The sequence below is a fragment of the Rhipicephalus sanguineus genome, chromosome 11 (assembly GCF_013339695.2).
Source record: "Rhipicephalus sanguineus isolate Rsan-2018 chromosome 11, BIME_Rsan_1.4, whole genome shotgun sequence".
Classification (NCBI taxonomy): Eukaryota; Metazoa; Arthropoda; class Arachnida; order Ixodida; family Ixodidae; genus Rhipicephalus; species Rhipicephalus sanguineus.
The window spans coordinates 67,644,007-67,662,339 of NC_051186.1; the positions used below are offsets into that span (position 1 = coordinate 67,644,007).

Here is an 18,333-nt window from a genome sequence, read left to right on the forward strand (position 1 = left end):
TCTTCTTTTCGTGTTGTCACTGACGCAATGCGCCACACTCGGCGACAATTAGTGTTCTCGCGTTGAAACGTCATAAGAATCGTCCGGGTGGCCGAACAGTTCTCAAGCGAAGCCTTTGTACAGCCCGAATCGTGTCGCCCCTTGCCGTCGGTGTGGCTGTCGTCGTACGCGAAAGAAGTCAAGTCGCGCTCGCCCGCGGCTGGCGGCCGGAAACCCTCCGCTGTCGCGAGCGGAGCGCCGGATCGCTCCACTCTCCCAGCCAATCACAAAGCGCTCCATCCCTCCGGAGAAGGGAAAGGGGGGTTCGCTCGGTTCGCTTGCTCGGCGCGCGCCATTTCTCGCCAGTTCAAGACCAGCTGCGCTATGAGTAGGTCGCGCTTGGTCCGTTTTGCCGGAGACGAGGCAGCTTTCTTAGAACGACGACGGAAAAACGGGCCCTTCAACGTGCGCGAGCTCGCCAAAGTATTCCTTAGTTTCGCTAAGCCGAAACAGAAGCGAAACGCCTGGTCGATTCACTATAGCAGACCCACCCTAGTCAGTTTCGCTGGCTTCCGTCTTCGCAGTAGTAGATGGGCTCTGCATTTTTTTCTTCGAAACATTGCGCATAATATCTGGGACACCCTGTATTACGTGCAATTCTTCAGTGACTGCAGCCTTATGATGCACTGGGCTGCAACCTATTTCGCCCACTTCTAAATTCTGTCGTCTTCGTAGCTCGGCTACTGGCTACCGAGGATGACCTTAGTCCCGCCACTACCGACATCGAGGGGAGGTGATGAGGCGCTCAACTTCGAAGCCGAGCCAACGTACCAGCCGGTGTCGGTTGAGCTCGTCAACGCATGCAAGGTATCGAGCCACAGCGACGTGCTCTTGTGTGAAATTCTGTTCGCACTGTCTACAACTCGGTTGTAGACGATTTTACGTAAAACACCTAGGGCGCCGCCACCTCGGGCTGCTAAAAAATGTTTTGTTAATTTTGTACATCGCGGCGCGAATTAAGGTCACGAAACGTCGTATGCACCAACCCAACTGTTCTAAAGCATATGCGTCTGCCGCAGCACTGTGCGTTTAGTTGATGAAGATACAAGACGGCAAGGCGACAGCCCAATATGGCTTTGCCGAAACCCATCCGTAATATGGTCTATAGAATTGAGGGTATACCATCTTGCCTTGTTAGAGGCCGCATGGAGCCCTTGCAGAGTCCACAGGTTGTGTATATTAGTGTCACGAACAACGGGTGACATTGCTTCTCTTCCAAGCGCATCCGGTCGAAAAGTGTCGGATCGGGCTAGTTGGTATTCCATTATTAAACTGCTCAGAGAAAAAAGTAGACACAGCGCACATAGAATTGACTTGAGCCAGCGCCGACGAGTTGGAACGAGTTGGAAGTCTGCGCTGGTCCTCGTCAGTTCTATGTGTGTTGTGCCTACGTTTTGCGCTGAGCAGTTTAATAACGAACAGTTACGTCCGGTTTTTCGGATATTCATAAAGAGACTTCTAAATAATAATCGATGGTTCTGGTTGAAGTGAAGAGTTACACTAAATACACATATGCTATGGTAGCATGAGCATAACTTGGCTTAAGGTAATGGCCAAATAACTGTCAGGATAATTAATGAACATTCATTGATTGAGTTCATTGAAAGATTGTGAGCAGTTCGGATCGTTGTGGCACATGGCGGAGCAGATCTGTACCACGCGCTTCTTTCTACGCGACGAAACAAAGTTGGCGTTGCCGCCATAACTTTTTAGAATTGCAACAAGGAAGGGATACCAAAAGGGAAGAGGATTTTTTTCTCGTATTAATAAATTACGGTGTTATATCGGAAAGTTGGCCAAGTTGGTACGAATTCATGATGAAAAAGAGCGCATAAGGACGAGAAACGGATTGAAAAAAAGAAACGAAAAAAAAAAACGGGACAGGCAGCGGCTGCGCCGTTTTCTTCTCAACCTGTTACCCGTATTTATGTGCTGTGTTTCATCGTGAATATTTTTCATCATAATAAATTGCCCTTTCACAATACGAAAAACGCCACTGTTGCCCCGAGAAAGTGCTTGGTAAGCTAGAAAAATGCGCAAAAAAGGCACAGCTGGAAAAGCGACCTTGAATTTTCCCGCGCTAACTAGCTTTGACGTCAGATTTTGAAGGCCTCTAGCTAGTAAGGCCAGTCATCGGTAAAAATTTATCTACTCCACGAAGGGTTGTGCGGTGCGTGACACATGAGAGGTACACTACGCACGAGTATGATGCCAGTGATTGTCACGTGGCTATGTATACACGCAGGACTACGACGGCGTAGTGGCAGTCGACGATGTCTGCCTGAGAATCTACAGCAACCAGATCACCGTGTTGCTGGGGCACAATGGTGCTGGGAAGACCACCCTGCTGAACATGATCACTGGTGAGACGACGCAAGTTTTGGTATGGCCGTGAACTAAGCGTCTGTGGATTGTCGCCACAGCCGTGTCGTGAATAGTGGCAGCTGGATGCATGGATGGATGGATAAAACTGTACCATTTTAACAGCGAAGCTGTTAAAGCTGGCAGTCCGTTAACAAAAAACCCCTGCTGAGCCGTTGCCATAGCAACCGCCACAGCTGCGCGCCACCTGTGCTAAATATAGCCAAGCCGCCGCCCAGCCCTCGCCATAGCAACCGCCACATTTTCTTACACCGTGGCTCAGGGAGATCGATTTTCACACATTCAGAGTGGCAAGCTTTTCGCGTATTCAGGATCCGCCCGTCGCCGTCTCTTGGCTGCCGCTTCGGCCAAGCACGCTGGATCCAATCGCCGCCGGCCTTGATTGCCGTGCCACAGCACGACAAGCTGAGGATCACTCGGCGTCTCTGTGCCAAGCTTTGCGCAACTCAGTGCAAACTTCCCGCATTTGTTGATCGGGCGGTGGCTCACGCTACCTATTATAGCCGTAACTATGCACAATCCTTGGAACGTGGGGTGTCGCTGGAGGCGACGTTTCGACAAGTGGTCTTGTCTTCTTGAAGACGGCAAGACAATACCGCCTGTCGAAACATTGGCTCCTGAGACACACCGTGTGTCAAGGATTTTTTTATCGCCTCAAGCTTCTTATCTTCCCTTTCTAACTTTATTTGGACTAGCCATACCTAACAGTTCTTAGAACCTTAGTTCTATAAGCGTTAGCCATAGCAAGTGATATGTATTCCACATAGTGAAGCGTTAACTCTATGTAGTGAAAAGCTAAATTTCACTCCTGCCCCGATTTGAGCCACCGATCAGCTAACCTCTTGTTGGTTCCTTCTACCTGCTTAAACTCTATTTTGCCTTCATTGTCCCCAAACCCCAATGCTAAACACCAGAAGCGAAGCTGCAGGGCAGCGACATCTTGCGGCGCTTTCTTCAGCTACAATTTGTCCGAAAATTTTGGGTCGCGCCTGCATTCTTGTAGATAGAAAAAGACAAACATAACCTTTGGTTAATGGTTATCTCAATACCGACACCTTATGTCAATAGTTAAGATTAAGTAGAACATGCAAGCCATTGCAGCATTAGCTGTGCGTGTTTATGGTTAACTGTTTATCGTCAGATATGACTACAGCAGCGACGATGCTGCCGTATACATCCCCGGTAATCCGTTAAACCGCAAATGGTAAGAGCATAAGAGGTTTACGAGCAAATGCAGCGGAAGGCGGCAGAACAGTACAGGGTAGAAAAACAAGTATATTCGCATATATATGCTTGCCAATATTTTTATAAAATACAGCATAGCTGTATAATCGAATGCTCACGCCCTTTGTAGGTGTAGCCAAGACTTGTTTGGTTGCTTCTGTTGCTGACACAGCCATGAAGTTGCCTAGCAACGCAGCCGTATCACCAAAGCGCTGGTGATAAACCATCACCAAGGTCATGCGAATGCGTTGCTAGACCTCGAAGACCTCGTTGCTATAGGCAACGAAACGCTTGGGCTATTGGACCGTGCAGTCGGCTTTTACTGCTGGGAGTGCCTCCGTGGCAGATGTCACGAGCGGACGCGGCCGACGTTTGTCGCTTGGTCGATGGAATGATGAAAGGCGCAGGCGTACGGACGTCTGCTCCACACGTGCCTCAGGCTCTCTGTCTTCTAACCGCTTATGCCCCTTCTCCTTTCCCTGTGGCGATGAGCCGTATATCCTTATGTGATAGAATAGGTTAATCTACGAACTTTTCGCTTCCTATCAACAATCACTGTGTACATTGCTGCCCTGTCGACATTACCAACTTGTTTAATCTCGAGCGATGTTATGAAAAATTTTTATTTTAAGTTTTGTCCATTGAGTTACCCCGACGTATGGCGACAAAGCTCAGCAGATGGCGGAAGGGGGCGATATCCAAAATTTCTGCTCATGCGAACCGCGCGGTTTCATAAGGTGGCACAAGAAAAAAAGGGTGGACAGAGAAGCGGACAAAACACTGACCACTCTGTTCCCATTTCGTTGTCTGTTGAAACTTAAGTCATGCCCTACTAATATTCACAATCGTTCACCGTTCTGAACAGTACAGGATTGGTAATTGTTGGGGTCGAGAGCTGCCGAAGACTTCTCACACTTTCGTTTACTATATATTTTAATCCGGCGCTGCAGGCTTCGCGGACTGCACATCGGGGACCGCGCTGGTTGGTGCCTACGACGTGAGGATCTGCACGCGCGACTCTCGCCAGAGCATTGGCTACTGCCCCCAGAACAACATCTTCTTCGAGGACCTGACCGTCGAGGAGCACCTCGTGTTTTTCGCGGTCGTACGTGCGCCTATGTGTAGTCGCTAGGTTTTTGCTTTGGCTTGTCCTTAAATGCACGACCTTTAACGGAGTTCAGGGATATACCAAAGAGCTCTTCGACAGATTATTATGGTATTGATCACGATAGTGATGAGAGACAAGGCGACGACGAATAGTCATCTCGTCTGTTTGAGCGACTATGAGCTACATTGCAATCTAGCACATTGCCTATCTCGGATATTCCTGCTCTTCGTTAACGCTCTTCTGTGCCATGCTTCTGTTCCGAATTGTGTTCAAAAATGATCTCAATCAATCAATCAATCAATCAATCAATCAATCAATCAATCAATCAATCAATCAATCAATCAATCAATCAATCAATCAATCAATTGTTGGTTTTCGTGATACTGCTCAAGACCAGTGCCATTGAGAAGCAAGAAGCTAGACGTGGCTGGCTGAGAAGACAGTCTATGTGCTAGCGCTGTCTGTGTAAACCAGTGCGGCGTATTCGTTTGCAGTTATGTGTGTTTTCTTTAGGCGTATCTGCCTAATGTGTTTGGTGGAGCTGGAATATAAGAGAAGGGAGCAGTCGTATAAAATTTGCAGGTCTTAGCACCTTGACAGAGTGGCTTCTCTCTGATCTGACAGCAACGGCAGGTAAATGTGGCTGCAGCTGCCAAGAGGCCGGATTTCGACAAGGGCGGAATGCAAATACGTTCGTTTTTACGAGGACTGAGGCTGCACGTTAGCAAGCCGCAACTGATGGAATTAATCCGGAAGCTTCCATAACGGTGTCTCTCATAGCTGTCTCTAGTTTCGGGATGTTAGACCTTGCAATTTTAACGGTGAAGCTGGTCTTAGTTGACCCTTCGTCGTGAGCCGTCGTAACGCTCAGCGGAGCTCGGTAGCACCGTGCTCGGTAGTGTGGCGAGAGCGAGACAAGTCGAGTGTCGCTGGTAGGCAAAGAGGCACGCTGGTATCTAGGTGGTGTTGGCTGGTCACGTGAGCTTGCGGTGTGGCGAGAGTGAGGCTGGGTAGGAAGGGGGAAAGGGCTGCGTATCGCCGAGAGTGTCGAGAGAGAGGCTTGCTTGGAGGGGTGGAAGGTGAGGAGCGTCGTTGCACGCTCGCTCGGAAGGGGGGAAGGATGTACATGCAACGACGCCTCGCCAAACTTCCTCGGCAGCGTTTGCTGCCAAGGAACGCTACTTGCCAGGAACGCAAGCAGCGTTTGAAACGCTGCTTGCGTTCCAGCACAACCGTGATACGAGCGGGCGGGTGGAATGGACCACGGCCGCACTGAAACGGTACCGTAGCGTTGCAGCGCGGCCGTGAATGAGCATATTGCCTCCCCATAGCTTAACATAGTGTCAAATAAAGAGCAATGATACAACACAGAAATGAAAGGCTTTTTTGTTGCCAATACTTTTAACACCAGACATGGCGCGTAGCGGCCGTGGACATGGACTGCTGTAGTAGCCATGTTTAGGAAGCGTCATTTCGTAGAAAGACATGTTGATTTTTGTACTTCAGAAAAGAGCGTAAGCAGCGGACTCCTAATACGTGTAGGATTCTCTGTGTCACGCACCAACGATGTGTTTCTTTATTCAGATCAAGGGGATCCCGCTGAATAAGGTACAGCTGGAAGTGGTGACCCTTCTGAATGATACCAATCTCATGGACCACCGCTCGACGCTGGCCGTCAACCTGGTGCCCGGTCTGCAGCGCCGCCTCTGCACCGCCATTGCCATGGTGGCCACGCCCAAGGTACTTGACGAATCACTTCTGCACAAGCCCCACAAGGCGTACCTTATGAGTTCTTCTGGCCCTACGCGATGAGGTGTCTTCGTCATCAATGAAAGAATATTTCTATCCCAATCTTCTTCACTGTCTTGAAGAAATCCCCATACACGTACCTAATGTCTGGGCTCGGCCTTTCTTGGTCCCCTAGTAGTGATCACGTCGAAGCAAGAATGCAATGCTGTGCTCCATGAGTGTCAGTGAACAGTGGCGTAGCCATGGGGTGGCACACCGGGCCCGTGCCCCCCCCCCTCCCCGTTTTTTTTGCCATGGCATACAGACACACTCGACCAAATCTGCCTGCCCGGCCCTCACTTCAGACCAAGGAAGTGCCCTCCCCCCCGAAAAAAAAATTTCTGCCTACGCCCCTGCCAATGAATACGTACAGGAACATGTCTTATTTATTCAGACCAGCAGTTCCAAACACTACCGGTTTTTTCGGAATATTAAAAGTCTTTAAAACATGAAACAAGCTGGTACGAAGTCGATGCTTCTGGTTCAAGTTGAGAGGTATATTAGATACATATGATATTGCAGCATAAATTTACTTAAGATTACAACCAATTAGCTGTCACAACTCATGAAAATTAATTGAATGAGTTCACTGCAACAGCAGTTCTTGAATCCCACGCCGCCTTTTCTGGATGACTCACCAAATCTCGAAATTTCTTTACGCGATGGGACATAAGACATATAAGGACATGCTCGCCTTAGCAAAGTTTCTGGCTCTCTTCTTGTTCAGCCGGCGATCGTAGAAGTTCGATGGTCCCAGTGATAATCCCAGTGTCTCTTCTTGCACGTGTCTCAGTTGGTGATCCTGGACGAGCCGACGACGAACGTGGACCAGGACGGCTGCCGCGACATCTGGGAGCTGCTGCTGAAGCTTCGGCGCACCACGTGCGTCGTCATGACGACGCAGCAGCTGTACGAGGCCGACATGCTGGGCGATCGCGTCGCCGTCATGGCCAATGGACGCATACGGTAGTACTAACCGCAACAAGTTCTTTCTAAAAGGCCCACAGCGCACGCGTGGCCTCCGAAAGTGATTGACCTCGATTGACCTCCGAATTGTGCACGATAGACCATCCCTCAGCGTGATCGTTCGTGTAATCTTATACGAGCTGCTTGTCTCCCCCCCACTCCTTATACATTACATTTGTAGCTAATCGGTGTAGAACCACGGATTTTAATTAAAATGGAGACGTAATCGTACCATAGAGTACCCAAGTTTGACTCGGGTGACGTAGCCTACGTGAGGGGTCGTTGTGTACGTCATCCGCGACGTTATAATTGTTCGACCATATTCTTGTTATTAATACACATTACATAATTATGCGACGCTGTATAATTCCGATATAGAACGTGACGCTTCCTTTACGTTTTGCCGTAGCATAATAATCCTAGAATCGTATGTCACTCTGAACCACGTCTTCAGTGGTGAGACAGACAGACAGACAGACAGACAGACAGACAGACGGACAGACAGACAGACAGACAGACAGACAGACAGACAGACAGACAGACAGACAGGGCAGGGCAGGGCAAGGCAAGGCAAGGCAAGGCAAGGCAAGGCAAGGCAAGGCAAGGCAGATAGATAGATAGATAGATAGATAGATAGATAGATAGATAGATAGATAGATAGATAGATAGATAGATAGATAGATAGATAGATAGATAGATAGATAGATAGATAGATAGATAGATAGATAGATAGATAGATAGATAGATAGATAGATAGATAGATAGATAGATAGATAGATAGATAGATAGATAGATAGATAGATAGATAGATAGATAGATAGATAGATAGATAGATAGATAGATAATTCCATCGGACGCGTGCAGGTGCTGCGGCGCGCCGACGTTTCTGAAGCAGCGCTTCGGCACGGGCTACCGCATGAACATCACCAAGATACCGCGTAAGTGCCAGGTGCCGACCATCACGGCCATGCTGCGCAAGTACTCGCCCAAAGCGCACGTGCAGAGCGACTCGGACAACGAGGTGGTCTTCGTCATCGGCCAGATGATCGCCACCAGGACCCTCATCGAGATGTTCAGGGTAATTGGGCCTTCTGCATAACAAGCGACGTAAGGCGAACTATAGTTGGTACATATATCTACCAAAGAGGATTACAACGCTGAGACGGGACGAAGAATAAAAAAGACGCTCTTTTCGAGTGTTCACTTTGTCACAAACAGTACATTGGCAAAGCAGGACAGCCTGTTAATATTAGATTAAATGGGCGTCGCGGGGACATAGCGAAGATATTACCGAAAGCAGTGAGTGACACATTATATTAATGTGGCAGGTTACAACTTAGATGATCGAAAACTTTACATACTTCAGTCAAACCTCTATGTTTATGAGACAGAAAATATAGCCATTCATATCGTATTCGCAAGTTTAATACACTCCAGCCAACAGGATTTTCAAAAGGGAGCTCTTGAATCAATCCTATATGTTAGGTACACAATGAAAACTAGTTAGACATAACTCTTGCATCTAAGAACTTCTAACCGTTCTGATCACTGCGATATCATTTTTACGTGATGCTCACTTTTAACATGCATGACTGGATGGAATTCCAGGAGCACATACTTCTGGGCTAGTTGGTTCGGTACATTTACTGAAGCCATAGCGCTGAAGACACAGGGACTAAATAAGAGGACAGGACGTGCGCTAAAATTCATGGAATGCGCCTCCACCTTCCACCTACTTGACGCAAAAAAAAAAAAAAACGACATACAGCCGGGATACTCAGATTTAGACTATTCGAAATTTTCTCAGCCGGGCTCGCTTGGTCTTGGACTCAACATTATGCTCGGTCTTACGCTCACCAAAACTCTACTCAGCGTGACTCTCACTCATACTGTTCTGCAGCACAGGTCGGCAAACAATGTGGCGCTCACCCAGACTCACTCGTAAAATATATTTTGCCCATAGGGCTCACTCTGTCTCAGTTTTCCTCAGCCAGACTCGCTCGGACTCACTAAAAGTTTTCTCAAACGGACTCACTCGGACTCGACCTCACCAAGATACTATTCACTCAGACTCACTCAGACTCAAACTCACGGTTCGATCTTAGTCTGAGTGAGTCGACTCACGAGTCCGTTAGCGTATATAATTAGCTTTTTCGACCGTGGTGTCAGTGCTCTTTAACACCAATCATAGGCGTGCGCAGGGTTCCTCATTAGGGGGGGCGAAGGTTCATCGCAGCGCCCCCCCCACCCTAAAAAGTCCATGTATGGGGCAGATTCTGCGCCCCTCCCCCTCTTAGGTGACTAGAAGGGTCAATGTACGGGGCAGATTTTGCGCCCCCTCTCTTAGATGATTAGGGAGGGCGGCCGCCCCCCTGCCCCCCCTCAGCGCACGCCTATGACCAGAGTACCGTGCCGCCGCCACCAGAGTACCGTGCCGACGCCTTTTGGTCTTGTATCTCCAAATACGAGTAGCTGTAACCTAGTAACGATATTTTTATTAAAATAGATGACTCGCATGATATATTTTTCGAGAAGTTCCCGTGAAAAAATTTGCGGGTGACGGGGAGTTAAAAACTCACGCCTGGCGCATGAACGCTAGTGCGCTGAAGTATGTGTGGGTCGATGTAATTAGACGTGTGTATAAAAGTGAGCTGACATTAGGCTGATAGTAATGCTGAAGTTGAGTAGATAGGACCATAGGTCGGCAAAAAATGTAGAGCTCACTCAAACTCACTGAAGAAATACATCTTGCGCTTAGGGCTCACTCGTACTGAGAATCCCCAAAGTTTTTTTCTGAACTGGACTCACTCGGACTCAGACTCACTAAATTTTTTATCAGCCGGACTCACTTGGACTCAAACTCACCAGAATATTGCTCACGCGGACTCACTCAAACTCAGACTCACGACTCGATCTGAGTCTGAGTGGGCCTTAAAGGGACACTAAAGAGAAACAATGAATCGGTTTAGATCGATAAATTATGCTCTGAGAACTCTAACGTCGTTAATTTCGCCATCATAGGTTTATTAATAAAGGAGAAAATCAAGTTCAAAGTTTCATTTTTAAATTTCGCGCAAAACTCTCCCCGCGTGACGTCACGGATTTCAAAGTGTATTTATCGTATTTTGGCGCCATTGGCTCAACAGAATTACCCCACACTTGGTATGTTAAATCTATGGCCTCCTCAGAGGACAATGTACTTCATTTTTACCGATTAGGAACTACGTAGTCCCTAGTAGGCGCCGTCAAAACATGTGACGTCACGGCGAATGGTGCGGAAACTTCTAGGTGGCGTCGCCACCCACATTTTGTTTTTACGCGTTTTCTCGCTTACTAAGCGTCTTCTCGCGGCATGCGTGGTGTTTTTGGTATCGTGAAAGAGTACTTTACTAATATGGGAAAAATCGTTTGAGTTTGCCGACCTATGCTGTCCTGTTCATTTTCTTTGAGATTTCACTCGGGCAACAGGATTATACCCAACGCATGCAGGACCTGGAGTCCCGCACCGAAGAGCTGGGCATCGAGTCTGTCGGCCTGACCATGACGTCGCTGGAAGACGTGCTGATCCGGGTGGGCGAGGAGTACCACGTGCACCGCTCGCAGCGCAAGAAGGAGGGCGAGGCCGACGCCGCTGGCGCCGTCGAGGTCAACGGTGAGGCACCTTCTTTGCGCTGCGTATTTAGTTACACACGCACTAGTGCAAAGAATCACATGGACGGCGAAAGACCAAGACGGGACACAGCGCTTTTGTCCAGTCTTGCTCATTCGCAGTACATGTGGTTCTTTGCGCCACTGCGAGGATCAACTAGTCCACCAGACTATGCTTTTGAACTGCATATGTACAGTCGCCCAAATCTTGAACTAGGGTGCCCGAGAGGTACTTTTTTTTTTCTGTGTGTCTTCGCAATATGATTGATGTTCCAAGAAGTGTGAGGGCAAGTGCACGTCCACAAAGCACATGCCCGCAAAAACATTTTTTTTTTTGCAAATTCGTTCCATCATACGGCGCTGACACACAGAAATGTCGCCGGTACGCACGCTAGTTATAGATTTGGGCGGCTGTACATGCATACGCGTTCCCAGGGTTCACCATTAGGGAAGGGGGGGGGGGGGGGGGGGGGCGTGGCCTAAGTTTCACCGCAGCGCCCCTTCCCCTTCTTCGTTGATCGAGTCCGAAAGAAAACAAGCTCTTCGCAATGGATGCAAAACTCAAAATGAAGGAATGACGTGCTTCTCGCAACGGCCTGCCATTGATTACCAGGCTCTCATGGGGTAAAATTTTGGAAGTAAACGGTTCTTGGAGTGCAAGATCAGGGGTACCCGACCGCCATTATTGTCAAATAGCAACAACCGTTGCAGGTGCTAACTGCGGAGGCCACAGTAATCGTGAATTACTTTAATTTACCGCTCCCAGAGGGCTATACCACCCCGCCGACCGAGAGCACTGTGAGAGGAGAGTGTGAGATATAAAAGGTGCGTTTGTAAAGCATCTAGAGTCTGACTGGGACCGAGCGGACCGAGCGGTGGTGGGTTTGATGCCCGTTGACAGAACTTTTTTTTCTTTGCCATCTGATCGTGTACATTTTTTCGACGTTATTTCCGTGACGGAAATGCGTCACTGAAGTCTTGGTGGACCCCGGCATAAAACACTTTCTTGTTAAAAAAACATGCGTAGCATTATCCCAGCACGTTAAACAATGACGTGACAGGTCCGACTGTTGAGTAAAAGTATGGCGCAGAATCGGCGCCCCCGTTTAGATGGTTAGGGGGGGGGGGACCCCTTTCCCCCGTGCGCACGCCTGTGTCTACAGGAAACAAGGTAATAGTGGCACGAGCATCGAATGACACTCTTGCTTCTCTTCCAAGCACTTTCGGTCGAGCACTTACTTCCGGTTTTTCAGAATATTCGGAAAAAAATATTCTAAAAAATTCAGCCAGTTACGCGTCGTGAAAGCCCTCGGACAGCGAAGTTGTAAGCGTGCGAGTGTTGTCTGATTGGCTAACGAGATCACGTGGTGTCTAAAATCCGCCACTAGATTTGAAATACTCGAGCTTGCGCTTCATTGGGCGAAGCGAGATCACGGGACCTGCGGGTTCAGCCAATGGCGGAGCGAACGCCTTGAATCACGTGATTTGCCACCGGCGAAGCCGGAATCTTGCAAAGTGTGCGCTCCCTCTTTTCTATATGACCCTCTTCCGCCCCCAGGTGTCTCGCCTTGGTTTATTACCATTCACGTTAAGTCTCTAAATAATGTTAATAATGAATACCAAATTAATATTTCCCGGGACGTTGTAGCGAAACTCATCATCGTAATTATTTCGAGCATCATCATCATTTAATTTTATTTATTTCTTTATTCACTCCCCCCTTGTGGCCACGCGACCTGCATGACTACTACTACTACTACTACTACTACTACTACTACTACTACTACTACTACTACTACTACTACTACCACCACCGCCACTACATCTCCTACTACTACTACTACTATTACTAATTCTAATACCACTACTACTACCACCACCACCACAACGACGACGGCAGAGGGCAGGTGCTAATCGGGCAGGTGCTATGAGAGCTGCTCTGGTGAAAAGAATTCGATGGTTCTTGTTCAAGTTAGTTATATTGGATACATATGATATTGGAGTATATATATAAGGTTACTTTACACTAAGGTGAATTAACTGTCAATAGAAAACAATCAGTGGCCTCGCCCTCTCCTCAGAACGCCACCTGAAAACCCTGGCGAACACGAAGGCGTCGCGGGCGTCCCTGTGGGCTCGCACGCGGGCGGTGTTCGTGAAGCGTTCCATCCACGCGTGGCGCGAGAAGCGCATGCCGCTGTTCAGCTGGGTGCTTCCCCAGTTCCTGCTCACCGTGCTCTTCCTTCTCGAGATCTGGGGACTGCACGGCTCCTCGCGCGACGTCCTCCACGTAGGCGACACGCTCAAGTACAGCTTCCCGGTCGTCATAGGACTCGCTCAGGTGAGCATGGTGCAGGCTTGATTTAGAGATAGACAGATAGATCGATAGATGGATGGATGGATGGATGGTCACAACATCCGCACCGCCTGACCCACCTGAGCGCTGTAAAATATATATATATATATATATATATATATATATATATATATATATATATATATATATATATAATATGATATGATATGAATATAATGTAATATGAGCGAACCAAATATTATTTCGTCACAGCCGATGTCGGGGCGGCTTACGTTTTTTCGGCTTCGTTATGTAAAAAAATATATAAATACCCGTGAACTCAAGCGTGACCAACCAAAGTTCGTATTTAGTTCGCTATAACCTATAATTCTCTATATCAGTGTTCGTTATATCTGGGTTCAACTGCATCCAAAGCCGGCTATCACTGTGTATGGGTGTATGCGTATATATGCATATGATCTGTTGGTAGGAACCAGGGATTTCCCCACGGTAGGCGGTGGTGGAAATGCCGCCCACCGCTCTGTGTCACCGCCCAACGCTCCGATTGACCCCTTTGAAATGTACGCCAGAGGAAACAAAACTCACAGTGCCCCTTATGCATTCCCTTAAGACGACTCGAAGTAGAAAGCCATCTTCTTTTTCTTCGCAGTCGATTATCGATCCTGTCCCGCCACCCTTCGAAAGCTTTCTACGCGAACGTGGTTTTGCACTGCCTCAAGATCGGAGGCACCTTACCTGGTTTTGAATTGCCTCCGTGATCGCACCACTTTTGACCAAGCTACGATGTCATGTCATAATGAAGTCGCAAATTCTGGCGATATGTGACGTCATATTGACCTCATATGGTGACGTCATCACGTGATAACTATCTTTTTTTTTACTCGTCCCCGACGCCGCCGAAGCGGTACGCCGACGGTCAAATTTCGCGTTTGATGAGGCATCTAAGGCTTTCGCCTTAAACGGCAGCTGCGCATGCGCAATGGCAGTGAGACCAGCCTTCTGCCACCTGGTTATGTAAAAAGGAGTCTGAACAGGTGGCCTTGTGGTTTCAACGATCACCAGCTCCAATGCCAGCGTTAGAGCAGAAGCGTCTTTGCTTCCATTTTCTGAGTGTCATGGATGGATGGATGCTATGAGCGTCCCCTTTATAACGGGGCGGTGGCATGTGTGCCACCAGGCTGCACAAAAAGAAAAAGAAATTTCTATTTTTTAAGGTTTACCTAATGCCTTGTCTACCTCGATTAAATCGATCTTACCATAGAAAAAAACAACATAAATTCACAGCCCAGCCCTCTGCCCTTACTGCATAATGACCTTATTTTTCCCACTATTTATTTTTCTCCTGTCTCTATTTTTCTGCCACCAGTACTTCAGCCATCTCTCACTTATTTCTATCGCGGACGTGTCCAGCTTTCCGTTGTTGTCCCTAAAACCTAAGGCGTCATGTAGGCTCGTGCCCAAACGTACACCCGGGTGGATATCTCCACATTCAATCAGAACATGCTCCGTCGTTTCCTTATCTTCCCCACAGCATGTCCATGGTTCTTCTTTAGTGAATCTCGTTTTATAACTACGCGTTCTAAGGCAACCCGACCTCGCTTCAAACAGTAAAGTGTTTGTCATAGATGCCAGAAATGTGAGACCAGAAATCAATTGTGGTCCGCCGCGGAGGAGCAGTGGTTATGGTGCTCGGCTGCTTACCCAAAGGTCGCGTGTTCGATCCCGGCCGTGGCGGTCGCATTTCGATGGCGGAGAAATGCTAGAGGCCCGTGTACTGTGCGATGTCAGTGCACGTTAAAGAACACCAGATGGTTAAAATTTCCGGAGCGCTCCATTACGGCGTCTCTCATAATCATATCGGGGTTTTAGAACGTAAAACCCCAGATATTATTATTATTATTATTATTATTATTATTATTATTATTATTATTATTATTATTATTATTATTATTATTATTATTATTATTATTATTATTATTTTAATAAAGGAATTGTGGATGTGTGTCGAAAACGGGAAGTTTGCAAATTATTTAACTTAATATTACCACTCCCCCCCCCTTCCCTCCTCTGTCAAAATGCCCACCCCTAAAAAATTTCTCGGGAGAACCCTGGCTCAGTGGCGTAGGCAGTAATTTGTTTCCGGGTGGGGGGAAGGTGAGCATGCCCTTGATCGGACATGGGGTCCGGGCAGGTAAGTGTGATCGACTGTTCGTTTGTGCTCTGTATTCCATGGGAGAACTAAATTTAAGGGGGGAGGGGGGAGGCACGGGCTCGGTGTGCCAACCACTGGCTACGCCACTGCCCTGGTATTAACCAAGTCGCCTTGCACACAGGGATTCGAGCAAGCCGACATCGAGGATAAATTTCGCGAAGCGTACCTGGAGCCACTGTTCAAGTCCGCGACCCGGTTCTCCGTGGAACGCCTGCCGGTGTCCACGGACATCAATTACTACTTGCTGGACATGGCCAGCGACCATTTGTTCAATTACGTTTTCAACACGCACTTCGGCTACCAGATGACCAAGGCGACCGGGTATGTAGCATCATATATCGACCGCTTTAGCTACATGATGATTGCTATAGCGCGAACTGAGGTCTAGGACAAGGAGACCAACGAGCATAGGCGTGCGCAGGGTTCTCCATTAGGGGAGGGCAAAGGTTCATTGCAGCGCTCCCCCCCCCCCCCCCACCCTACTAAGTCAATGTATGGGGCAGACTTTGCGTCCCCCCTCTTAAGTGACTATAAGGGTCAATGTACGGGGCAAATTTAGCGCCCCCCTCTTAGGTGATTAGGGGGGGGGGCGGCCACCCCCACCCCCCTGTGCGCGCGCCTATGCCAACGAGGACGAGCGCTTGTACTCGTGTATCTCCTTGTCCTAGTCCTCGGTTTCATGGCATCATGGCATACCAACTAGCCCAAGCCGCCACCCGTCTAATCTTTAGCTACACTTGCAGATGTGCAGCTATGTTGTATGTAGTATGTACGTACGCACGCATGTATGTATGTATGTATGTATGTATGTATGTATGTATGTATGTATGTATGTATGTATGTATGTATGTATGTATGTATGTATGTATGTATGTATGTTATGTACACTCGCGGCCAATATGACTTGCAACACGGTAGCGCGTGGCCTCACGAGCTAAAGATTGCGCATGGCTTCAACAAGTGGCCTTTGATCCTTATTAGGGATAACCTTCAAATGAGAAAAGAGCGTTTAGTTATGTAAATAAGTGCTATTCAAAGTTATGAGTCACCTTTGAGCTCGTGAAGCCACGCGCTCCCTAGTTGCAAGTCAAATTTAGCGCGACAGTATATGTTAGACACCACTAGGTCTGAGAAAGCTTCAAACTTTGCAGAAATATGTAACTGTATGTAGTCGGACTGCGCAGTGCATGTTAGGGCTTTTTAGCTAAATTCAAGGCTGCCTGCCGAAGCACCGGGAATATTCAGCCTTTTCTTGTGTCCCGTGGTCCTTAAAGGGGTCCTGCAACACTTTTCCAAGTAATCGTCGAATGGCTTCTTGAAAAGAGCTTATTGCTTCACGAATCGACTGCTGCAAAAGTTATTGCAATCTGCCATGTACGAGCGGAGTTACAGGGATTGCCGCACGCTTTAAGAGCTTTCTCTCTCCTTTCGTACCAGCGAGCGCGCTGAAAGCTACTCAGGGACGGCGATAACAAGGGGGAAGGAAGATGCGCCCCATCGTCAGCGCGCGTCATGACCTTGTGCAATTTCTATTCATTTTTTTCATCGAACGCGTGGCTTACTTTCAGTGTGATCGCGAGCGTGCGCGCGGGCACGGGGCGGCATCCCGCGGCGGTCACGGTAACTATGCAGCTCACGATGCTCGACTTAGCCAACGGCCGTGGACTTTGGGTATATGGCGCAGTAATCTGGGTATATATGACATCATTTCTCGGGAGAAGAGGAAGCGATGTCTAGTTGACCGAGAATTAATGGTGAATTCCAGGCCGCGTGCTGCGCTGTAATGTTTAGCTCGCGTGTTCTCGGGAACCTCGACTATATACCGATCGGCCGCGTTTTCTGACCACGCTACAGAAGTGTTGCAGGAAGGGCCCCTTTGAATTTTTGACGCTACGTAGGTTGCGTTCTTACTTCGTGCCCTCCTAATGAACTGCACGCCATTCGCTCGGTCGCCGCAGTACCGTGCTGTGGTACAACGGCCAGATCCAGCACACGGCGCCGCTGGTGTTGACGGCGTACAATAGGGCTCGGCTTCGCAACATCACCAAGTCGGCGGACGCCGATTTCAGCTTCGGCGTGGTCTCGGCGGCGCCCGCCAACGTCTCGTCCTCGTCTTCGAAGAGCGAGAGCGAGCTGATCCGTAGCCAGAACACGTACCGCGAGGTCCTTCCCAAGGTCCTTCGCTCCATCTTCCTGCCGCTCGTCTCGAGTCTGATGTGCAGCAACTTTGTCCTCTTTCCCATCGCCGAGAGGGCGCTGCTGGTGAGTGCCCATTAGACTTACTGTATATGTAGGGGTCGGCAACCTTTTGAGGCGGAGGGCCTAAAGTCCCTAGAATTTTTTTCTCTGTAGGAGGTCCGAATTCTTTGAAGCCGACCCAGGGGGGAGGGGGGTGGACGGCAAATCGGAAGGAGTGGGGAGCGGGGGGGGGGGAGGATACTTCTTTGCAAGCAAAGAGAGGACAGTCGGCGAATTGACAATGCACAAAACTAGCTATGTTTTACCTAAATTCTGGATAAGTGTGAAGATGTGGGACAATACCAACTGGAAGAGCTCTTTCTTTGTTCCTGTGTAAACCTATTTGAGGTCAAAAATGCCGTGTCGGCCTTCAGATCGGAAGTGACGAGGGGAGGAGAGACCCTCTCTCCT

At 48.5% G+C, this 18,333-nt stretch overlaps 1 protein-coding gene across 1 annotated transcript in view; it reads left to right on the forward strand.

Annotated features, from left to right (window-relative positions):
• The window catches only part of LOC119375102 (retinal-specific phospholipid-transporting ATPase ABCA4), a 58,784-nt gene that overhangs the window by 19,000 nt on the left and 21,451 nt on the right, over positions 1-18,333 (forward strand). Inside the window, exons 8-17 of the mRNA XM_049411161.1 lie at positions 715-846; positions 2,285-2,402; positions 4,596-4,750; positions 6,338-6,493; positions 7,335-7,507; positions 8,372-8,585; positions 10,976-11,159; positions 13,237-13,496; positions 15,806-16,005; positions 17,643-17,946. Of these exons, the coding sequence (XP_049267118.1) occupies positions 715-846; positions 2,285-2,402; positions 4,596-4,750; positions 6,338-6,493; positions 7,335-7,507; positions 8,372-8,585; positions 10,976-11,159; positions 13,237-13,496; positions 15,806-16,005; positions 17,643-17,946 (1,896 nt within the window). The remainder of the gene's footprint in view (positions 1-714; positions 847-2,284; positions 2,403-4,595; positions 4,751-6,337; positions 6,494-7,334; positions 7,508-8,371; positions 8,586-10,975; positions 11,160-13,236; positions 13,497-15,805; positions 16,006-17,642; positions 17,947-18,333) is intronic.